The following is a 24,139-nucleotide window of genomic DNA, read 5'->3' as shown; positions in this document are numbered from 1 at the left end:
AAAGAAATCATGATACAAATACCAGATAAATAAAAAAAATAAACATAAATAAATCAAATCACGTTAGCCTGTCAGTGCCGTCGCGTTGAGCTGCTAATGGTGTCGATGCCGACCTATCGTGGCTCGTGCCCGTCTATATTATGGCGGACATGGTGAGGGCGTTACGCGGCGTTCCCTGACGGACCGGGTCACTGCGGACCGCTCTCCGCCCGTCAGAGGCGCCCAGTTAAAGCGGCATGCGAGCGCGACGCACTGGAAAACATTAGCGCCCGACGCCCACGGACCAGTGCACGCATTGTTCCCAGCGCCGGAGACAAGATGCAAATGTGCGCCAAATGCCGGGCTCGAGAGCAAGGGGGGGGGGACTTCTCGGCGAGCAGGCTGGAACAATGGCGGATTGGTGCACCCTACCTCGGGGGAACGCATTATACACCACGGGGTTAAGCGTTAAGCGCGCTGTAAATTGTGTGTGGAATGTGGATCGCTCGTGATAACAACCAAACACAGGGCTAACCGATTAATTCATTCGTCAACCACCTCAGTGACATTCCGATACCACCGGATGTTCAGGCCGTGAGCCACGAATGTCCGCTCGGACTAAAGCTAAAAAATAAAATAAAAAAGCTTGCAGCTAGAAGTCAAAAGCAGGAAACGTGTCAGAATGCTGAAGTATCCTCTCCAAAACAAGAGTTTCCCAACTCTGCACCGTCATCTCTGGACTCTCGTCTCAAGTCGCATCAGAGTTCTGTCGCTGGTGTCTATGTCACGCCATAGATCACACCACTGCCAGACAACACACACGCCTGCCATCAGCCAACCAGCTCTGGTAGCTGGTTGTTGGTAGTTGCGGCGCCAACTTTGCCGCATCGTCGACGATTGGTGGCGCGACTCAGCCGACATTTTTCTGCTCGAGATGCTCCAATCTATCAGATAGCAGAAATGAGTTATATCCAATTCAATTACGGCGCCGCTCTGGTGTTTTTCATCACCCGACCAGCCAACTTTTCACGCAGTAAACGGAAATAAGCCCAAGAATCAAATCAATTTAGATAATGGCCGAGAGCTGGCCAGATGTCACATCTAAATGGCGCAGACGGCGGCGGCCGGCCGCGGATAATACGGGCCCCGCAGAGCATCCCAACTCGTCCGCCCTGCCGGCTCCCAGGCTCCGCTGGAAAACACCGACACCGTCCGATGAGTTTATTACAAAACGTGGCGGCAACTCCGCGGCAGCAACTTTGGGCACATATAAATACGTTTCACCGACTTTCAGCGCACAATCCGCAAACAGGAGAACAAAGTACAACAGCCGGCATTCGGCGCGCATTAAAACTTTGCTTTCAGCCGGCAGGCCGCCCAGGTGGCGGCGGCCTGCCCATTAGTGCTCTCAGTGGCCCCAGTGGCGGCAGTACCTACTACCTACCGCACGGGATGGGGGCAAGGACGGAGAGCGCCGCCTCACTGTGTACACATCACTTCACCGACATCGGTCAATTTATGGCTGAATTCATAGAGCCATGCACATCGACAGTAGCCATCAACATGATCAAATACGGAATAATCGGACACCATCCGCGACCCATATCATCAGACCAGCTGTAATTTAGCCCAGTAGCCCTTGGCCGGTTTTCTAACAGCGGCGTTCAGATGGGACCACTTGTCGTCCCCCCCTCTCTTAGTGTCCAATGGCCAGGCGCCAGAGCGCCGCAATGGAGAGCCACAGACCTTCTGCCCCCCCCCCCTTCACCTCCAACCCAGTCGCAACAGTGGTCACTAACAGTCGGTCACACCACAGCGCGGAACACTCTGTTCACCAGGTCACCAGATCTCTTCCCAACCCAACCACTCTGCCTCCCACCCGTCCCTGATGTCTCCCACTCTGACCCCCCCCCCGTATGTCTCCATCCCTCTTCCCGCCGGGTAACAGCGCCGCCACACGGCATCCAGTGAGGTCAGGAAGAGGTAGCATGGACCCTCCACCGCCCGTTAGACGCATAGATATTAGTGCCAAGCCACGGAAAGTTACTTCAGACACACCACAGCGACCAGCGACGCTCCAACAAGACGGTCATACAAACCACGTCAGGTATCATAGACAGCGCGTCAATATCAGACAGGTGATACCGAACAAGGCGGTCGGGCCGGGCCGATGGTATCAGATTACCAATCAGCGCCTTCCGGTCCACCCCACTGGCCCGTAAGTATCCGTGGGCTGGGCTGGGCTGGCGTCACACACGGGTTGGACCAACAGTGGGGCACAGGCTGGCGACGGCCACCGACTCGTGCGTGAGGTACGAACGTACGGTTAGACGAGGGCCGATGAGCCCCGTGACGGCGGTTTGGCGGACGGAAATGTGACAGAATACAGTCTGAGGCTGCGAGATCGGCTCACAGCGGTACGTACACTGAGCCCGGCGTGTTCCGCTGTCGTGCTGAGGCTAACGGATAAACATGCGCCATACTGAGAGGTCTCGTGGGTACGGTGATACACACGGAATAAGTAGCCCACAGGAAACGATACAATCATGGGTACATGCACAGAAAAAGCTGCCATAAATGGCTGAGTCATGGATCACGGTCGGCTCATATGCATCGACAATATAATACCTGATAGAGATGCAGAGAAAAAATCATTGATCGGACACGATTAGTTAGTTGTGATACGCTCCATAGATAGACGATGCATTCAGCACTACAGTTGATCATGTAACAACAAATGATCACTACGAATGCAAGCTCACAGCCCACGTAGTCCCCAATCCTTTCAATGTCACTCAGTTCAACTACCGACAGTCCTAATATGGAAATGTGGTCATGAGAACAGCGTAGCACACTACACACATCACACCCAGCCCGGTGGCCTGTATAAAGTCATCACCGAACTGCCACAAACATAAGCCCTTCCTTCGAGCGGTGTGTGTTTGGGGTGGCGGCGTCACCCAGCCCTGTGCTGTCGGGAGGACCAGCCCGCAGGTGATCTCTGGGAGTGACAGTCGGACCCGGCCGGCAGTCAGCACGCCGCAGAGGTAGCTAGCGCACCGACACAGCGCCTCCGGAGCCGCAGGACGGTCAGTGCGGCTCCAGCGCCTCCATGGACCACGGGTACGGGTGCGGCTCGCTGGGCGGCGGCGGCGGGTGGGCGGCCGCCCCCGCCGCCGCCGCCTCCGCAGCAGCCGCCGCGGCCGCCGCCATCCGCCGCGAGCATGACTGCTCGTGGGCCTTCAGTTTGTCGCGTCGCTCAAACCCGGTCTGGCATACCGAGCACCTGCGGACAGACACGCGCCGCGGGCGGGGACAGCCGGTCAGGGCCGGGGCCACAGAGGGCGCGCCGAGGGCGGGGACAGCCGGTCAGGGGCGGGGCCACAGAGGGCATGGCGGGTCAGGGGGCCGAGTTATGGAGGGTCACGGCCGGTGCAGTGAGCGGCCGGGGCTAAAAACCGTCCGCAACATGAACACGAATAACGTAAAACAAAATAAAGCGTGGAAATACATAAGCGATGTAAAAACGAGCTGTCTCCTTGTTACCACGCTTAGCATCAAATGTATCTATTCTATTTGTTTATATTTTCAGTTTTTTTCACGATCACATCTCGTAATATAAGATAGCATTAATTTAATAAAAATAACATGTGTGCAGAGCCCAATGCTTAGAAATAAGTAAGAAAAGCGTTGCCGTGTATCCAATAGCAATATACCACTAATGGCCATTTGGGTAGCATGATACGGAAAACACCAGATTTAGGCCGTCACTTCACATAACGCCTGATTCAAAAGTAAGTGCAATGGAGTTCTAGAAAAGCTCTTCAGTCTCCCCGTTAATAATTTAACATCATCTGGAAGCAGTTCTGTGTTTCGTGAGGCGGCCGGTCTCTCTCTCTCTCTCGGGTGGTTTCCCGTCGGCTGCGGCTGCCGCCCTGTGTGCCCGTGAGACTGAGCCTCATATCACACCGATAGTGGCTGGTGGAACACGTGGGAGGCTAGCTACCACCCGCGGCACGAAGGCGCGTCACCCCAGTCGGGGTGGCCGGCAGGACGCTCAGTGGTCACTCCACTGATAGGTGGAAAAGCGGGGTCTGGACATCACAGCCGCAACTTATTGGGAACGGGCCAGGGGGGAGATACGCTGCAGGATCGCAAAAACTCAGTTCGAGCACTTGATAACAGCATGAGTACGGCGAACGCCCAGTCTCGTTTACTTTTCCCCTTCTCTCCTCTCCTCTCATTGATATGATTCTCATCTTTCATCTCTCCTCTCTCCGCTATGCGGAAAGGGTCGCACTCGGCACTCGGACCATGCTCCACACAGCGAACACGATACAGCCCCTCTCTCCTCCAGCCCGGCATGCCACCCTCTGATCCCCAATCAACCCTCTTCTCTCCCGGCACCTACCACATTCAGTCTCCATCGTCTGCGCTCATCCTGTCTCACCAGCGTGTAGAGGAGGAGGGAGCGTGTGCACGGGCTCACTTCAGTCGATCAGTGCGCGGATGGAAGGCCGTCGTACGATCACCACACGAGAATCCCGGGGACGAGGGTGCCGCTGTCACGGCCGTGTGAACGGATGGCTGACCTGTCCGGCGACTAGTTGCCGGCAGCTCAGCTGATGAAAGGTCAAGCTCCTTCAGAGCGAGATCCATCGATATCTGTCAACTCTCTGCTGGAGGGCCGACTCGGGACTCGCCGCGGGACAAAGCGATCATCCATCAAAATGGCTCAGAAGCCACTGGAGACGGAAAGATTCCGCCAATTTATGGCGGAATCTCGCCAAAGCTTCGGTTCACCGCCGAAAGAACACGTTTGTGAAGCGGCTGAAGCCGAGCTGATGGATCGCTCCCGGCGGCACAAGTGGCAGAAATACCCAACAATTTGAGCCGGAGATTCGGCGCCGGTGCAGTGGTGCGTGCCAGGGATAATGCGCCCCGGGAGCAGCGAGACCCGGCTGATCGTCTGGAGACGAGACATCCTCAAAGACGACAGATAAACGGGTCAGAGAGCCGTCCTTGTTGAAAGAACAAATACGGTAGTTATGAGGAAACTCTAATGAGCAAGAGCGGATAAAAAGACGAAGCAAAAAGCCATAAACCTCCGCACAAAGCGCGCTAACAAGTCGGCCGTGCAGTACTGCAGTGCCACTCAGCGGGGACGTGTGCGATGCCACTTCCAATCAAAATATTCCGCGTGGGCGGCTCACAATGCCATAGAAGTCTGGAAAATATCGGAGCGGAATTCCCTCAGCGAACCAAATCAAATGGAGCTTAATTCGATGGCAAGGAGTCCATTTACCACAAGTTCGGCTTAATAACTCCCAAATAAACCGCTATCATAAAGTTCGCCGACATCCAATTAACTATTCAGAACTGCTTTCAACAGAAATAAATGTTTGGATGATTCTATCCGATACCAAAAACGCATGAATAAATCTCAGTTTTTCGTCGACCGCCTCCCCAATCCATAACGGCAACGGGAGGAGGAAGACAGCTCACTCTGAATTACCTACAGGGCGATAAACATTACAAATGGGATGGAAAGGTCTCAATAAAATCGCAAATGGAGTATACTAGCTATTCATCTTCGTTCAGAAGACAGTCACACCTCGCAAATTCAAGAAGTTTGTTATAGTTTGAAATAGGTCCACCATGGGTTCACCAAATATTCACCGCTTTCCGCCACCGGTCCACCCGTAGCCACAAACGGTCCACTACGGTCCACCCGTGTCCAACATCCACACACTGTCCACCTCGGGTCCACCGTTGTCTGAGCGGGCGCCGGCGCCGGTGAGGCCGTCCGTCAGGCCCTCGTTAGTCCTGACACTGCCCGGCGCCGCACAGCCCCACCAGCGATAAACGAGCGAGTATAATGAGACGGCCGACCGCACCCCGACCGACGCCGGGGGGAGGGGTCAGGTGAGGTCAAACGGACCCGTCCCGACCGGAACCCACCTGAAGCGCCGGTCCCCCGTGTGCAGCCTCAGGTGACAGTCAAAGTTGTACTTGTAGGCGAAATCCTTGCCGCAGTATTCACCTGGAAGCGGGATAAAGTGTTTGGTCATCGGGTAACCAACGATGGTTCTTTTTTAAGTTCGACCCTCACTGCAAACATCATTTTTAACAAGTCGTCTATACCTGTGGAATTGTAAATATAGGCACCTACGAGCTGAGAGTCTGGGAGGTGGGAGCCAGGTAGAAATAATTTTGATAAAAGTTGACCGTCTGTGAAATTAATGTGCGCCGACCAGTTTTCTCAGTAAGTCAGCGAGCAATTCTCGTGCAATTCTTATCATTACAAAAATTATCGTGCAGTGTTCAAAGAAACGTTTACAGAGAGAGTCGAGCTTAGAAAAAAACGAACTATAGTCATACAACAAAAAGACACAACATTGCGGTATGCGGAATGCGGATGATACGGCAGGAGGCAAAATATCGTCACTTAAAAAGTCAAGTCACGTAACTCGTGTGATCATGATAAACCACACGGGATCTACGTGATGCATATCAAATTCGCATCAAGAACTTCGCACAACGCTTTGTCAGCCCTGATTCGAGAACCGTTTGATGTTAGAGTGGTCACAGGTTAGCGCCGTCGTAACGTCAGTACCTATCCCGTCCCGACCGTAGATATATCGGAGACCACCTCCGGCGCTGGCTGCTGCTCCGGCCGTACAATTGGGACGGATAGGGCCCCTCCAGCCGGGAGTCAATAACCAGATTAAAGCGCCCACCGGCATGTCGTAACGAACCCTGGGTAGCGCCAGCCGAGAATAAAACAAACTCCGAAGGTACAGGCCAGCTGGTCCGGCGTAATAAAACAATGGGGTAATGATGAACGGTGACACAGTGGAACGAAGCTTATTTGAGATTAATGTTTGAAGAATACATCGATTAAGCACGAGGCGCGTGACTCTTTCGTAATTGCAAAGCAAAAGAATCTAAGTGTCATGCTGCGTGCGTGGTTTAACACCAACCAGGGACTTGTCAATTAACCCGAGAAGAGAACAAAATCCACAAAGTAATAAATCTGGCATTTGCAGTCCGCTAGCTTCGCATGACGGGATGACACTTATGTCCATGACCCCATCTCGAAACATGTTCCTATTCATTACGGAGCGAGCGAAGCGAGCGGAGTCTTTCCTTAGATTAACGGAAATTTCTGAGTATGAGCGGCCGGCCGGCCGGCCGGCCGGCCGTGGGGACGCTCTTCAAAAGCTAATATCTTAGGAACGGGACATCCGATTGACAAGCGGTCTTCTTTACTGAATGTCACTTGGACGTAAAAGTTCTGTGGTGTGATGGCCACCATGCGTTCTTGCTAACCACCGCACGTGGCGCGTGGTAAAGTTGGACATTTTTTAAGAACCCCCAAAATTGCAACCTCAATAACGGCACAACGGTTGGGCCGATTGAATTGAAACTCGGTACACAGTTAGGTCTCCATCAGATAATTCATCTGCATGTGTTAAGGTTGGGGTGCTGCTGCACGTGCGCACGTGCAGGGGTCGTTTCCAGATCTCGAGAACGGCTGGACCGATGGCGCTCAAATTTGGTACACGGTTAGGGACCAGTTAGTAGGGTGCCGTGCACAAGTCAGTTGGGACCCATTTTGCACGTGCGCACGTGCAGGGTGCCGCTTCCAGATCTCGAGAACGGCTGGGCCGATTGTGCTCAAATTTGGCACATCGCTAGAGACCGGTTAGTAGGGTGCCGTGCACAAGTCAGTTGGAGGTACCCCCTCGAAATTTCGCACGTGCAAGGCCCACCCTCTCGCTCGCTCCGTTAGTCGCCCCATAAGGCGTTATACTGGTTATACTTTCGTTGAGGCGCATTCCATAATCGTCCGAACTCGTTAAAATCCTTCCCCACGCAGCGGTCCGCTAACGTCAGCGCCTGCCGTGTGAACTCCACGGCCGCGGCACTATTAGCTCGGACTAACGAAGATTAAGTCTCCGCGTGAGCTCTGGGCGCCGACAGAGTCCGACCAATCTGGCCCGCTCGGCGCGCCGCGGGTAACTTGTACGCGTCCTGGCGGCCAGCCCGTCAGTCGATAGGCGTCGTTAAAGTTGCAGGGCCGCCGGCCGGCAGAGGGCCCGTTGCGGTGAGCCGGAGCGGGTGGTGTGGCACACCGGTGGTCTCTGTACTCTGCGGGGGCGTGCGCCGTTCGATCCCGGTCCGATTTAACCTCGTGCCGCGAGGGCGGAGCAACGGGCGGGCGGCAGGTAACACACCAAAGGTAACCCGGATCAGAGGCACACCATCAGCCCATCATCCGCTGCATATTCACGACCGTGGTCGTGACTACGACAGCTTTGAATTGTTCGGTGAGATGTCGTCATGACGCGTCAAATCTCCGCCCTCCGTCGAGTTTGTCTCAAACATATCCCATCTCCTCATCACTGTCCAAAGTGGACACGTCTCCCTCTCAGTCTGCTCACAGCCCCCTATCCACCCGACCGTCCACACGGCACCACGGCCGGTCGGAGCGGGCACACGGGTCACCGGCACGGCATATAGGCCCATCCGTCGGCCGGCCAGCCCTCCACACCGGCCGGCCGTTCCCATCGTAACGGAGCGGCGCTCGGACCGGACCAGACGCCGTCCACCGACGGCGGTCCGGACAGCGACGACCGCTCCGCATGACAGACAGACGCATCACAGTGTAAATTTAGACCGGATTTCGAGATACACGGATCATGGAGGTTACGGTCACTGAGACGATTACATGTGAGATGAAATTCGACCATCTTGAGACATCATTTAATCAGCAAACCGACCATGCGGAATTTGCACAATGATAAGAATCTATATCAATTCCTGGTTCATCAGTGGGGAAATCACTCGACCCGGATGTCCGCTGTGGCCCTGTCCGGCCGCACGGCGTCCAGGTTAGTCTGTCAGTCTGTGAATCTGATAGTCTGACTCAGTCTCAGTCTCACACGTCAGTCTGACACACTAGGCCCGGCCCACTCACATTTGTACGGTGTGGGTGTCAGTCTGACTCAGTCTCAGTCTGACTTTGTGACTCAGTTTGTCAGTCCTACTCTGTCAGTCTGACGCCGTCCGGTCCACTCACATTTGTACGGTTTCTCGCCAGTGTGGGTGCGCTGGTGGACCCGCAGCTTGGAGGCGCTCCGCAGCGCCTTCCCGCACTGGTCACACGAGAACGGCCGCTCCCCGGTGTGCGTCTGAAAACGCAGGCACGCCATGGAACAGTGAAGAAAGTCAAGTTCAGCCAGTGGCAAGTGGTGGCATTAAATGTTTTGAAGTATGTGCGTTGTGTGCCGTCTTTAATCGGAGCGCTAACATTAAATTCACGACACATATCCATAAATTGCAAATTTAGAGCTTAATCACAGTCATCAAGAAAAACTGGTAAGCATTCGGTAAGTAATGACAATTCCTTCACTACTGACCACTAACCTGGAGGTGGAATTTGAGTCCGTTGGCCTCCCTGAACCTTTTGCCGCAGAACTCACAGACATGTGTCATGTCTCCTGGCGAACAAAGGTCATGTATCTGGGGTTAGGAACAGACTGACATGCCCGACTTTCAAAACTCCTCTCGGGTACTCAGCACAGAACCCAGACCCCACTGGACGGGTCTGGCACGGCTCTTCCCGGACACAGTGCCGGCGCCACGCGCCACTGCACCTGGCACCCCACAAAGATGACGACCAGCGCTGCTAACTTCACCAGACAGCCCCAGCTTAGAGAACGCCGCACCAAATTGCCAGACGTAAAATCAGCTAAGGCGATCTAAGACGATGAACATTTCCTCAGACTTTGACTAAGAGGCTTTACGATGGATTTTAAGAAGCGAACTTTGAGTAATTTAACAAAGCGCCGCCAAACTCAGGCAAATGCGAAACGTTCATCTTTGACGCCGCTCGGGACGAGAAGTTTCGATATAAATGTCGCCTATCAGGAGTCCATCTCGAAACGCCGACGAGCACCAAAGCAGATTTCTCGGTCCGGCGCAATCAGGCAGCCGCCCACCGCGGTGGATATATGGAAAATACGGCCCACACGTGGCGGCCGGCGCCGTCTCACTCTGCCGAGCGGAAACCCCGGCGGATAACTGAAATATACCCGTGTGAGGCCCCCGCAGTTGCATGATTCGGCAATACCCGGGAGGCACACCCACCTAACTAGCGCTCGTCGGCGACTCACCGTTGTGGTAGCGCATGTGCCGGTTGAGCTCACACTTCTGGTTGAAGTCTTTTCCACATACAGTACATTTGAACTGCCGCACGCCAGTGTGCAGCGTCAGGTGCGTGTTGAGGTATTTTCGCAGCTTGAACCTGCAAAAAGAACACAAACGCTTATAGTTTTCTGACAGTAACTGAAGTGTATGATAGTCGCTCATCTGCAGCAAACGTCGCACAAAACTTTAAAACCAGGCCCGAAACAAATCAGTCTCAGTGTGTTTGTTTCAGTGTGTTTGACACAGTTTCAATGTGTTTGAGTCATTGCAAATATCTCGATCATCCAGAGGCATTCTGGACATAAGTTGATCAGACGAAAATGTTTCAGACAGTTCGACAAGAGACCGACAAGACTCTAAAAGCATGTCGTCGAGTCAGCACGACGTCTGATTCAACGTCATTCAAGAAGTTATCATCTGGAAACGATGGCATCGTTTGACCGATAAGTTATTGATGAATCACTTAAATGGTCGAACTATTAATTCAACTGTTAAAGGAACACCAAGACACGTAAACCTCCAACACAACACACCTCCATCACAACACATGACATTGTTCCCCTCTTCCTCTCCCCGCCTACCCCATTCGGTCCCCTCACTGCCCACCCACCTGCGTTCGCAGACCGGACACTTGTGCTCATGCACGTCCGAATGGAGCACCATGTGGTTCTTGAGGTTGGTCAGCGACGACAGCTCCTTGCTGCAGATCGGGCACCGGTGGAAGGCCGGCGGCTCGGGCGGCGCGTCCTTCCGCGGACGGCCGCGTCGGCCCGGCGGGTTGTTGCGCACCGCCGCCACGATCGCCTCGTCGCTGACGGGTCGCTCGGCGGCCGGCGCCGGCTCGTGCCGGTGGCTGGCGATCCGCGCCGGACTGTACGTGCGGAACGGGCACTGCTCGCACGCAAACTCCTCCAGTGTGGAGTGGAACAGCGCGTGCAGCTGGAAATGGTCCAGGTGCGCGAAACGGCTGCCGCACAGCGAGCACACCACGTCGCCTGGGCGGAACGGGGGAGGGGGAGGGGCGTCATGAACGTCGCATGGAGGTGGCGAGACAAGCGACATGGTTCCTGGGTGGTCTATGGGCACCGGCATTTGCTGCATTTTTTTAAGGAATTTAAGTTTTAATACTTTTGACAGAGACTAAGCCTGTGATGAACGGAGATAGTTGCACAAATGCGCAGGTCCTGACAACATTACCCCCTCTGATCCGGTATTTTATCTGTGTAGTCCTTGATTTAGTGGCCAAGAAAATCGCCTAAGCACCGATCGCTGCTGAGTGCTGATCCCACTGTGAGCGAACCGATTGGCATCCCCGTGGCACCGCGGCGGCCGGGCGGCGACTCACCGGTTCCGTGCACCTCCGCCAGGTGCCTCTCCATCGCGTCGGGGCCGTCGCACGGCTGATGGCACGCCAGGCAGGCGCCGCTGCCGCCGCCGTTCGGGAAGAGCCGCAGCACGGAGGCGATGTCCATCTGTCGGCCGCACTGGCAGGCCGGCGGCCGGGGCTGCTGCTCCGAGTCACGCAGCGTGTGCACCAGGCCGCAGTCGGGACAGGCGAACTGGAGCGCGCAGTCGGCCTCGGCGGCGGCGGGCTCCTCCGGCGGCGGCGGCGGCGGCGGGGAGCCCTGCGCGCCGTGCAGGTACAGCTGACGGTGCAGCAGCAGCTCCGACCGGTTCACAAACTGCTCACCGCACGGCTGCCGGGGACGGAATGGAGAAAATAATCAGCCAGAGCTGGACAACTCGTTAGCGTTTTAAACGGACAAGAATGTTGCCTGATCGAGCATTGGGAGGTCAGCGAGCCCAAAGGGTTCTTAACAGTCTCATTCCTGGCTGGGCTGACCATTGTGAATAGCTGGGAAGCAGGGTTGTGCTTGACTCATGAGTCGAGTCAGAGATTTGACTCAACTCTGACTCAAATGAGTCAGGTTTGAGTCGAGTCGGATAAAATGTTGAGCTGGTGAGTTGAGTCAGAGTTGAGTCAGTAAAATAACTTTTGACATGGAGTTGAGTCAAACACATTTAGGAACATGAGTCAGCGAACTCATCTTTTTAGAAACAATATATATATATAAGCTTTTCATTCTCACCCGCTTAACAACTTAGGCCTGGCCCTGCTGCCGGATTTTTTCACCCACCCCCCCCCCCCTCCGCTCAACAACTTTTTCATCTGAGTCAATTTTGAGTCAACACACTTGACTCAACAAAAAATTTGAGTCAAGTTTGAGTCAACTCATATTTTCATTGAGCCGCTTGAGTCATGAGTCAAGTCAAGGGAAAAAAATCAGCTCCTTGTTTGAGTCAGAGTTGAGTCAGCAGGGCTTTCTGAAGTTGAATGATGAGTCGAGTCGGTAATTTTTTTTTTAGTCGAGCACAACCCTGCTGGGAAGAACTGACACGATACGACGATAGAACGGCAATAACATCTCGATACCTCATTGACCGAAACAGAACAGGTACAGACCTAAACATCTGAAAGAATCTTGAACCGAACATCAAGTTACGAACCCAGAACGAAGCCACTGTCCAATTCCTCGTCCCTCCCTTTCCGCACGAACATCAAGCTTGACTCCCGAAGCTATCGCCTAACGTTACTATCCCAAAGGTCGAGGACAGCTCACTAACTGGCAGATGCACCGTCTCGGTCCGACAATAGTTCAAGCAGCGGCTAGTCGTGGTTAAACTCAAAACAAGCAGCCTCACCTGACAGCGGAACTCCTTGATGAAGTGCTGGTGCTGGTTCATGTGCCGTTTCAGCGAGTCCTCGTAGGTGAACCGTTTGTGACAGACCTCGCAGCTGTGCGCCTTCTCACCGGCGTGCACGGAGGCGATGTGCGCCCGCAGCGCGTCCCGGTCGAACGTGTAGAACGGGCACCGCGTGCACACCAGGTTCTTGGACTTCGCGATCTTCCTCTCGCTCGCCATACCAGACTTGGCGCGCCGCGCACCGGACTTGGGAGCATTCTGCGGTGAGGGGTTAGTGTAAGCACTCATGTTTTTCTCAGAGTTCAGGCCGTAATATTATAACAAGTTTGTTATGTACAGTCCACAGCAGAAGTAATGTGGGGTTTCAGTCACGGGTATGTTCTGCTTCTGAAGCTTAGGAACGATTAACCAGACTACAACGAAACTTTGAATGTAGCTGATATGTAACTATCGTCACCCTTGCAGCTGCAACTTTAGCTATTGACATCTTCTTTTCGATTACTCCGCATTAAACAATCGCCAGTCAAAGCCAACCGTTGAGATTGGTAAAACCCTACATTACTTTAGCGGTGGGCTGTACCTAGGAAATGGAAATGCAATGAATAACATTATAATCAGCTTTAATGATCCAGAACTTTTTAATGATCCAGTTACAATCAGTAAGCTTGTCGATTTCAAACTTTGTGTCAAAGGCAGGAGCAAGTAGCAACATTCTCGGTCGTCAGAGATCGGTTTTGGCTTTCCCCAGCACTCAATATCCGCGGATGGTATGCAGTTGCAGATAGTGGGAGCTACTGCACGTAGATGCAGTCAAGGAATCACTGGGACGGACCATGTCCGGCATTGCAATTACGTGGAACTTGAACGATTTATTTTTGGGGCTTGCTGCGGTGGCCCTGATGCAGCTCACCATGCCCTCTTCCAGCCCCAACCCCTACATGCCGCGTTCCTGACCTTGCGCCGTTTGCTGGGTCGGTACTCGTCATCCGCCGCCGGGTCCGCCTCCGTCACCGTGCCCCTCGCGTCCGGCTGCGGCCCCGGGCGGCGGCCGGCTCCGGCGGCGGCGGCGCGCCGGCCGCGGCGGCGCAGCTCCGGGCCGGCGCCGGCAGCGTCGTCCGCCGCGGCGCGCCACCACTCGCGGAACTGGCTGCGCACGCTGTTCTTCATGGCGGCGACGCGCTGCTCGAGGTCGTCAATGGTGACCAGCAGGTCGTGGCAGTCGGGACAGATCACCTCCAGACGATCCAGCGCGCCCGGCTCCAGTTCGGCCGACAGCAGCGCGCCGACGAACGACAGGTAGGCCGAGCCGCTGGCCGGCAGCGGCTCGGCCGTCCGCAGACACCGCGCCCGCCCGCGCTCCGCCGTCACTCCGCACACCAGACAGGTCTGCGAGAGGTCGGGCAGCGCCGGCGGCAGTTCCGCGGGGTCGTCCGGGTCCTCGGTGTCTGTGGAGACCGACATCTGCGACTGTCCACCTGGCTCGTCAGGCTTACTCAGGTAGCCCATGATGACCGAGCAACCAGCAGGAGCCTGCTGGGCAGTAGGCTCGGGAGCCACTGGGGCAGCAACAGTAGCCAGTGGAAGAGGCTCAAGGTAATGGACGTCAGTTAGGCCCAGCTCACTCCGTTTGGCCGGCAGGTGGGTGTCTGCCAACAGCAGGCTGTGCAGGGTTGGCCCCAGGCTCTTGAGCGGGCTGCAGTCAGCCAGTGACGGTGTCGGCTCCGTGAGCTCATGGTCCTCTGCAACTGCTGACGGCCCAAGGTGGGGAGGACATGGCTCCCCACCCACCTCCTCCATCATTTTGGCTCTTGGTGCCTGTAATAACTGCTGCTACTCTCTGAACTGGAAGAGACAAAAGCAATAGTTACAAATAACATCAAATATAGTCAATCAGACTAAATTATTCATACATTTGCTTCCCCATTTCCAAAGTTGTAAGGAACCTTATGAAAAACTTTGAGAGATGAAGAGACAACAAAGTTAAGACAACAAAGTACAGATTAAGCTGCCAGCTTAATATCATTATGAATGAAAAATAGGTATCACATACCGTCATTCGGGGTGACTTTGTAAAACTTTTGCTATTTTCTTCAATGCAGGGGAGATCTGAAAAGATATTTTGAACCAGGGTTTGTTCTAAGATACCAAATGGGGAATTCTGTGCATGATGGTGTATATCTGAATATTTAAAATCACTCCCTTATATTTTATTTTTTTGGTTAAAAAATTATCATTGTCACACCAAGGTCGGGGTGACTATGATACCCCTCATTATTTGCATTGTAAATGAGTTGACTGGTCAAACAAGCACAGCAATGGGGGTGTCTATGATAGGTCTGTTTGTTTAAAAAAAAACATTTTGCACCAATGCAAACTTGATGTCTTTTTTCTTCAAAACATAAAGTGATCACAATTCACCCACTTTCGGACGCATGTGGTCACAAAACACTTAAAAATAACACTTTAAAAATGTCAAACTGTAACTTTTGTGGGCAAGCACAACTGGCAAGGAGCCAAACATGTCACAAATGGTCACATCTTCACGTCTTGTGTGGTTTTCCTTCTCACCAGGTACAATCACAGTACTCTTCCACGACTGCGGTAGCATCGTTCATTTCACTTTGAATGCATGACACATGGTACCATTTCTGGCAGTTTTCACACCCTTCCCACTTGATGTTTGTAGTAACTTGGCAGTAAACTAAACGGCAGTGATTTAACGACCATGAATTCAGTTGACCTTGGCCGAGATGTTGTCGGAGCTTCAGTTTTGTAAAATACACACTTGTTGGATCGGGCTGGCACTGTGAGGATTTGGTGAGGACTTGACGAGCGGACTGCTGATTCGGGAGATTCGGAAGACGACACTACAATTGGCGACGAGGTAGTCGGACCAGACGTGAGGTATGGAGGGAATTCGTCCGCCCGCGGCATTCTTACCTCTTCCAGGCCCGCCGGTGGTGCCGTGGAATAACTGGTTTCCGGACTTCGAAGTTTATGCCATGGCCATAGGTTGGTCAGCATGGAGTCAGGAGAGGCAGCAGGCCTTGCTCCTGCACTGCCTTGGGCAGGAAGGGCGGAGACTGTTTAGAGCTGAGTGCCCAGGAGGTATTGTGAAAACAGAGCCCTCTGACACCACTTTGGTTGATGATACAGTAGCTGTCTTATGTCGTCTGTTTGTCAGTAAGACTGATATCATCTCAGAGAGGATAAAATTCAGGAAGTGCAGACAGCAGGCTTCTTCTGTTCGTACCTACCTAGCCAATCTGAGGGAAGGTAGTCAGAAGTGTGCATTTGGTAACTTAGAAGATGAAATGATAAGAGATCAGTTTTTGGAAGGATGTTCCTCTCAAAGGCTTAAGGAAAGACTGTGTCAGGAAGAAAACCTAACCCTGCAGCGTCTTGAAGTCATCGCTCTCGCTGCTGATCAGGCTGCTGACCGTCAACAAACTCTAGCTGGCAGGTCTCCGGAGCTGGGGGCAGAGGTCCTCAAGGAGGTGGCAGCGACTGAGAGGAGAGGCGGCTTCTCCACCCGGCGAGACTCAGAAGGCAAGAAACGACAGCAAGGTGAGATGACCTGTTTTGCATGTGGCCGTAAAGGACATAAAGCCAAGAGTAAGGAGTGTCCAGCCAGGGTCAGGAAGTGTAACAAGTGTCATGAGAAAGGGCATTATGCAGTCATGTGCAAGCGTCAGGAGTCTTCGCATGCCTGTGTGGTAGAAGTGTCGACTGTGCACCATGTGCCCTCTCAAGTGCCTCGTCCCATGATGTCTGTTGGCATTGATGGAATTCAGGTCCAGATGTTGGTGGATACAGGATCGGGAGTGAGTCTGATACCCAGCAGCTTGTATCAGGAGCAGTTTGCGCACGTCCCTCTACAGATGTCTTCCATCAGGCTTCAGGGATATGGAGGACACCTTCTGCCTGTTCGTGGTATGATGACGGCCACAGTGTCCTCTGACAGGGGATGTTCGACTGAGGGTACCTTGTTCGTGGTGGAGTCCCACAGTGTACCCCTGCTTGGCCGTGACCTACAGCAGCTGCTTAGTGTTACAGTCAAAGATGGCAATGTCGTCTGTGCGGTAGAGGGGGAGGATGCAGAGGTTCTGCCCGCCATACACGGCTTTGTCCACAGAGTCAAGGTGAAGGAGGGGGCCACTCCCGTCCGTCAGAAGCTGCGACCCCTGCCGCTGTCGGTCAGGGGTGAAGTGAAGGAGCACCTGGAGAAGCTGGAGAAGCAGGACGTCATAGAGAGGGTGGACTCCTCTCCATGGGTGTCACCTGTGGTGGTCACCCGGCGACGGACTGGTGGTATCCGTCTCTGCTTGGACTTGAAGGAGGTGAACAAGAGCATCATCTCAAGTAAGCACCCCTTGCCTGACATGCAAGAGATGTTAGATAAGCTCAGAGGAGCCAGAGTCTTTTCTTCACTAGACATGAAGTCAGCATTCAATCAGTTGATGCTTCACAAAGAGTCCCGTGACTTGACCGCTTTCATGACGCACGAGGGTCTGTGGCGCTACAAACGGTGCTGTTTTGGACTGTCGTCCATTCCAGCGGCATTCCAGAAGGTCATGGAAGCCGTCCTGACGGGTCTGCCAGGGGTGATGGTGTACATGGATGACATCATTGTGTTTGGCAGGGATGCACCAGAGCATGATGTCCGGCTGCAGCAGGTCCTCGCGCGACTGAACGCTCATCGTATCACCCTGAACGAGAAGAAGTGCTTGTTTGGTGTCCCCACACTTGACTTCCTCGGGTTGACAGTGAGCGCAGCTGGCATCTCGGTCAGTGTTGAGAGGACGAGAGGGATGACGGAGATGACGTCACCGCGGACCAAGGCTGACCTCCAGTCAGCTCTGGGCCTTTTTGGCTTCTGTGCCAGGTTCGTGCAGGGCTACTCGTCGCTGGTGGAGCCTCTGCGCGCGGAACTTCGTTCGAGTGCAAGTCACGAGTTCGAGTGGTCTGAGGAACTGGAGCTGGTCTTCAGGAGGGTGATCGCTCTGATCACGTCCAGTTCTGCGCTTGCCATGTTTGACCCCACCTTACCGACAGTGGTGACCACGGATGCGTCTGATGTTGGTCTCGGTGGGGTGCTGAGCCAGATCCACCCGGAGGGAGAGCGGGTCGTCTCGTTTGCATCCGCTACCCTCTCCTCAGCACAGCGGAAGTATTGTGCGACTGAGAAGGAGGCACTGGCTGCTCTATGGGCTATTGAACACTGGCATCGGTACCTGTTTGGCATTCACTTTACCCTCAGGACGGACCATCAGGCGCTGCTGCGACTTCTCACGTCCAGAGGAGTCGGACGGGCAGGAATGAGGATCAGTCGCTGGGCCAGTCGCCTCTTCGTCTACGACTTCGAGATCCGTCACGTGCCAGGCAAGTGTAACGTGGCTGACGGTCTCTCGCGTCTGCCGGCAGTGGGCGCGGAAGCGGCTCCAGACGACGAGGAGCAGCTGGTGGCGGAGATAGCTGAACGGGTGGAGCGTCTCTCGGCAGTGAGCAGAGGCGAGCTCCGCGAGTCAGTTCAGACCGATCCTGTTCTCAGGAAGCTGAAGAGTCAGCTGGACGAAGGGTGGCCGGCAAGGATTGCCAGCTGTCCTGACGACCTGAGACCGTTCTTCCGCTGCAGGCTGGAGCTGTCAACGGCTGACGGTCTCATCTTCAAGGGCGACCGGATCGTGGTTCCGGAGGAGCTGAGAAGGCGTCTTCTGGATCTTGCTCATGAGGGGCATCAAGGCACGGTAAGAACTAAGCAGCGCTTGAGGGAGCTGTTTTGGTGGCCCGGGATGGACGCCAACGTTGAGTGTCTTGTGCGTCAATGTGCTGCTTGCGCTACCGCTGACAAGACTGTCAAGGTGAATGTGCCCCCACTGAATCCGGTGCCCCTGCCCCAGACGCCCTGGAGTAAAGTGGGCATAGACTTCATTGGACCGATGGAGGGAGGTGGGGTGCAGAGACGTTTTGCTATTGTCATGGTCGATTACTACTCAAAGTGGCCAGAGGTAGCATTTTGTGCACACCCCAACTCGGAGTCAGTGATAGAGTTCATGGAGGCTGTTGCGAGTCGAGAAGGATACCCAGAAGAGCTAGTTTGTGACAACGGTACTGCATTCACCTCTGCTGTCTTCACAGGCTACCTGAAAGAAGTGGGTGTGAGACAAATCAGAGTGACTCCCTATCATCCAAGGGGGGCGGGAGCAGTTGAGCGGTTCAATAAGAACGTCAAAAATGTCCTGCAGACTGCGACGGCCGATGGTATGGATTGGAAGCGGGCCATCCGTGAGTTCCTATTGTCATATAGGTCCACACCCCATTCCACTACGGGCAGGTCACCGGCGGAGCTGCTGCGAGGGAGGCAACTGCGCACCAAGCTGCACGCGGCGGCTGAGCGTCGTCCGGTGGACGACTCGACGACGAGGGCGCGGGTGGCGACGCAGCAGGAAAAGCAGAAAAAGTACTTCGACCTGAGGTATTGTGCCCGGCCGAGGGACTATGAAGTGGGAGAATGGGTGAGGTTTAGGCTGGTGCCCCGCCCCAGGAAAGGTCGGCAGGCCTTCTCGTCTCCGAGAATGGTGATGGAAAGGAGGGGACGTGTCTCATACAAACTCAGCTGTGGGACATTGGTGCACGCTGAACGACTAACCCGCTCCACAGATCCTTCGAGCGGATCGCCGCCAGCGAGACGGAGTGAAGTCGACGGTTGTCCGTCTCCGGCAGGCGGCGGCGGAGGACCGCCGTCTCCGGCGCGCGGCGGCGGTGGACCGCTGTCCAGGGGCCGCGCATCGTCTCCGGCACGCGGCGACGGAGGACCGCCGCCGTCTCCGGCGGGACCGCCGCCGTCCCCGGCGCGCGGTGAGGGGTCGTCGTCCCCGATACGTGGCGACGGTGCGCGCGGTGAGGGGTCGTCGTCCCCGATACGTGGCGACAGTGCGCGCGGTGAGGGGTCGTCGTCCCCGATACGTGGCAACGGTGCGCGCGGTGAGGGGTCGTCGTCCCCGATACGTGGCGACGGTGGGGGACCGTCGTCCCTGGCGCGTGACGGTGGGGAACGGCGAACGCGGTGTGGGAGACGCATCAAGACACCAGCGCGTTTCCGTTAATGGAGGGGGGAAAATGTAGTAACTTGGCAGTAAACTAAACGGCAGTGATTTAACGACCATGAATTCAGTTGACCTTGGCCGAGATGTTGTCGGAGCTTCAGTTTTGTAAAATACACACTTGTTGGATCGGGCTGGCACTGTGAGGATTTGGTGAGGACTTGACGAGCGGACTGCTGATTCGGGAGATTCGGAAGACGACACGGTATCGGTAACCCTGGCGTCACCGGTAGCGTTTTCGTTCAAGGTTAAGGTTTCCTGTATTAGGCAGTATTAGGCCACCGTGCCAAGCCGAAGCATGCTGTGACGTCACTGGGTAAGAGAACGTACCACGCTATCAGTATCGACTGAGACTCAGATAGACTCAGAACGACTCAGGCAGACTCAAACTGACTCAGACCGACTCAACTGACTCAAATAGATTCCGATCGACTCAGACCGACTCAGAACGACCCAAACTGACTCAGACCGACTCAACCAACTCAAATCGATTCCGATCGACTCAGACCGACTCAGAACGACCCAAACTGACTCAGACCGACTCAACCAACTCAAATCGATTCCAATCGACTCAGACCGACTCAGAACGACTCAACCGACTCAAATAGATTCCGATCGACTCAGACCGACTCAGAACGACTCAAACTGACTCAGACCGACTCAACCGACTCAAATCGATTCCGATCGACTCAGACAGACTCAGAACGACTCAGGCAGACTCAAACTGACTCGACCGACTCAAAACGACTCAAACTGACTCAGACCGACTCAAACTGACTCAGACCGACTCAACCGACTCAAATCGATTCCGATCGACTCAGACCGACTCAGAACGACTCAAACTGACTCAGACCGACTCAACCGTCTCAAATCGATTCCGATCGACGCAGACAGACTCAGAACGACTCAGGCAAACTCAAACCGACTCAGGTAGACTCAAACAGACTCGATTTGAGTCGGTTGAGTCGGTTTGAATCCGCCTGAGTCCGTCTGAGTCGTTCTGAGTCTTTCTGAGTCGCTCGGAATCTATCTGAATCAGTCTGAGTCTGCCTGAGTCGGTTTGTTGAGTCTGCCTGAGTCTATCTGAATCGGCCCGAGTCTGCCTGAGTCGGTTTGAGTCTGCCTGAGTCGTTCTGAGTCTGTCTGAGTCGCTCGGAATCGATTTTAGTCGGTTTGAGTCTGCCTGAGTCGTTTTGAGTCTGTCTGAGTCGCTCGGAATCGATTTTAGTCGGTTTGAGTCTGCCTGAGTCGTTCTGAGTCTGTCTGAGTCTGCCTGAGTCAATCTGGGTCTGCCTGAGTCGCTCGGAATCGATTTGAGTCGGTTTGAGTCCGCCTGAGTCGTTCTGAGTCGGTCCCCAGTAAACATGCCGACGTCGGCCCGACGTCGGCCGACGTCGGGGTGACGTCGGCAACTCGGCATCGGCATGCCGACGTCGGCCCGACGTCGGTCCAACCTCGGCACGCCGTCGGCTGGATGTCGGATATGCCCGCATGTTCCGACGTCCAGCCGAGGCCCAGCCGACGTCGGGCCGACGTCGGACCGAGATCAATTGCTGAGGTCCAGCCGACGTCGGGCCGACGTCGGGGCGACGTCGGACCGACATCGGCCGCTGTTTTGACCGTTAAAATAATATAAAATACATGTTTCATGCTTCATAAAGAGCTTCTGTATTCAAAATATCCTCAGGAAACTCAAATCTTCCTCCACGCCGCAACCCCCTGATCCGGACTGGACGGGAAACTTTATCCCATTTGGGATTGCCCGTAAGCCGAGCTCGCCCGTAGCCGGGAGCGGTGAGTGCTTGGGGGCTGCTCGGCCTATCCTTTGGTCAGGCTCAGCCCCGGCAACTCACCAGGGCCGGGCCCAGTTCATATAGAAAGGCCAGTCGGCAAGTGTCACTTTGCCAAAGTGCCACTTATCAAAGGGACACTTAGGGAAACGTTGGTGCAGGTGTGTAAGAGTGGCTATATGAATCCATTGTGGGGTCGCCCTTTCCAATAAGTGTCACGTAACAGCAATGGGACCAGGGACTCTATATGAACTGGACCCAGGGTGCTCGCCAAGAAGACCAATGTCTCCATCCTTTGATCCTTCCGGCTCTGAAATGGTCTTGTCAGACCGAAAGGGCATAAACAACAAAACAAACCAAATTCGTTAGCTGGCTGCGTGGTGTAGTGGTTAGCGCACTAACCTCGCGTTCGAATGACACGGGGTTCGAACCCCATCGCCGGCTGATGCTTTTGGCGTGTTGTCCCAGTAAACATGCCGACGTCGGCGACTGGGGGGCTCGAATCCCGCCGCCGGTTGATACTTTTGGCGCGTTGTCCCAATAAACATGCCGACGTCGGCCCCGTCGGTCCAACGACGAACGATCTCGTCAACCTCGGCAAACGATCTCGGCCCGACGTCGGCTCGACGTCGGCTGGACTTCGGCTGGACGTCGGAACATGCGGGCATATCCGACGTCCAGCCGATGTCGGGCCGAGGTTGGACCGACGTTTGGCCGACGTCGGGCCGACGTCGTCATGTTTACTGGGTCTGAGTCGATCGGAATCGATTTGAGTCGGTTGAGTCGGTCTGAGTCAGTTTGAGTCGGTCTGAGTCAGTTTGAGTCGTTCTGAGTCGGTCGAGTCAGTTTGAGTCTGCCTGAGTCGGTTTGAGTCTGCCTGAGTCGTTCTGAGTCTGTCTGAGTCTGGCTGAGTCATTCTGAGTCTGCCTCAGTCGCTCGGAATCGATTTGAGTCGGTTTGAGTCCGCCTGAGTCGTTCTGAGTCGGTCTGAGTCGATCGGAATCGATTTGAGTCGGTTGAGTCGGTTTGAGTCGGTCTGAGTCAGTTTGAGTCGTTCTGAGTCGGTCTAGTCAGTTTGAGTCTGCCTGAGTCGGTTTGAGTCTGCCTGAGTCGTTCTGAGTCTGTCTGAGTCGATCGGAATCGATAGGAATCTATTTGAGTCAGTTGAGTCGTTCTGAGTCAGTCTGAGTCGATCGGAATCGATTTGAGTCGGTTGAGTCGGTCTGAGTCAGTTTGGGTCATTCTGAGTCGATCTGAGTCGATCTGCTTGAGTCAGTTTGAGTCTGCCTGAGTCGTTCTGAGTCTATCCGAGTCTCAGTCGATACTGATAGCGTGGTACGTTCTCTTACCCAGTGACGTCACAGCATGCTACGGCATGGCACGGTGGCCTAATACTGCCTAATGCAGGAAACCTTAACCTTGAACGAAAACGCTACCGGTGACGCCAGGGTTACCGATACCGACGACACTACAATGTTCTTGTCCCCTGTGGCTCCAGGGGGGTTCCACCTCTCAAAGATACTACACTTTTCCTCCTCCCCTGAGTCTGGCTCCTCTGCTGACTCTTTTCTTTGTCTTGCTCAGCGAAGCTTCGCTTCTTTGGTTTTGTCCCTTGCTTTGTCCTTTTCTTGTGTCCCAGACCCTGATGGCTTGAGGTGCTGTGCCTGTACTACCATCCCTGCAAGAGCAGAGATCCTTTGCCCCCTTTTCCTGTGGTTCTGTGGTTTTCCTGTGGGCTATCATAGTCACCCGGGGCATTATCATAGTCACCCCGACGATCTAAGTCACCCCGAATAAATTTGGCGGGGGGGGGGGGGGATTTATGCATGTTGATGTATGCGTGTGCGTGTGACTTCACCTGTCATTGGGCGTAAGCCTGTTGGTGATTTATGAAAATACAAAATACAAGATACAAGAATGACGGTAGTACCTATCAAACGAATACAAAAACAAAAGTCAAGACTCAAGAGCAAAAAAAGAAAAGAAAAGAAAACAAGACCATAGACATCGCATCGGGTTGTCTCACAATCAGAATGATGGTTGATATTGATATGGCAAAATCAAAATTGCGATGCATAAAATCAATTGAAATCCTAGAAGACTTGCCTTGAATTTGCAGAATTTGTGATCGGAATCATGCAAATAGGCACAACGAGCAAATCAAAATCGGATCGGCGGATCCCCCTTGCGAGTTGCGATCACGGTACATAGAATACCGGTTTGTCCGCTCAACACAGGGTCAATGGTCACCACTTTCTTCAGCTGACGTCTGTGACCTTGAGCTGACCTAGGACGATAAACAGCTGACAATTTAAGCTATTTGGAACTCACTTGACAGCTGAAGAG

The 24,139-nt window shown here is 54.2% G+C and overlaps 1 protein-coding gene across 1 annotated transcript; it reads right to left on the bottom strand.

Moving 5' to 3' along the window:
- Window positions 1-1,185: 1,185 nt before the first annotated feature.
- On the bottom strand, window positions 1,186-23,995 carry LOC122393666 (zinc finger protein 555-like). The gene is made up of 10 exons (XM_043389900.1): window positions 23,900-23,995; window positions 13,855-14,742; window positions 12,898-13,158; window positions 11,540-11,891; window positions 10,805-11,189; window positions 10,161-10,291; window positions 9,412-9,485; window positions 9,065-9,176; window positions 5,941-6,022; window positions 1,186-3,265 (listed from the first exon to the last, which is right to left on the bottom strand). Exons 2-10 carry the CDS (start codon window positions 14,698-14,700, stop codon window positions 3,070-3,072), a joined length of 2,439 nt encoding a protein of 812 aa, XP_043245835.1. The 5' UTR covers window positions 14,701-14,742; window positions 23,900-23,995; the 3' UTR covers window positions 1,186-3,069.
- Window positions 23,996-24,139: the final 144 nt, after the last annotated feature.

This window comes from Amphibalanus amphitrite, unplaced genomic scaffold (assembly GCF_019059575.1).
Source record: "Amphibalanus amphitrite isolate SeventyFive unplaced genomic scaffold, NRLGWU_Aamphi_draft 000547F_arrow, whole genome shotgun sequence".
In the NCBI taxonomy this organism is placed as follows: domain Eukaryota; kingdom Metazoa; phylum Arthropoda; class Thecostraca; order Balanomorpha; family Balanidae; genus Amphibalanus; species Amphibalanus amphitrite.
Note: the sequence above shows the minus strand (reverse complement) of the source record. Positions and strands in the feature narration are given on the sequence as shown.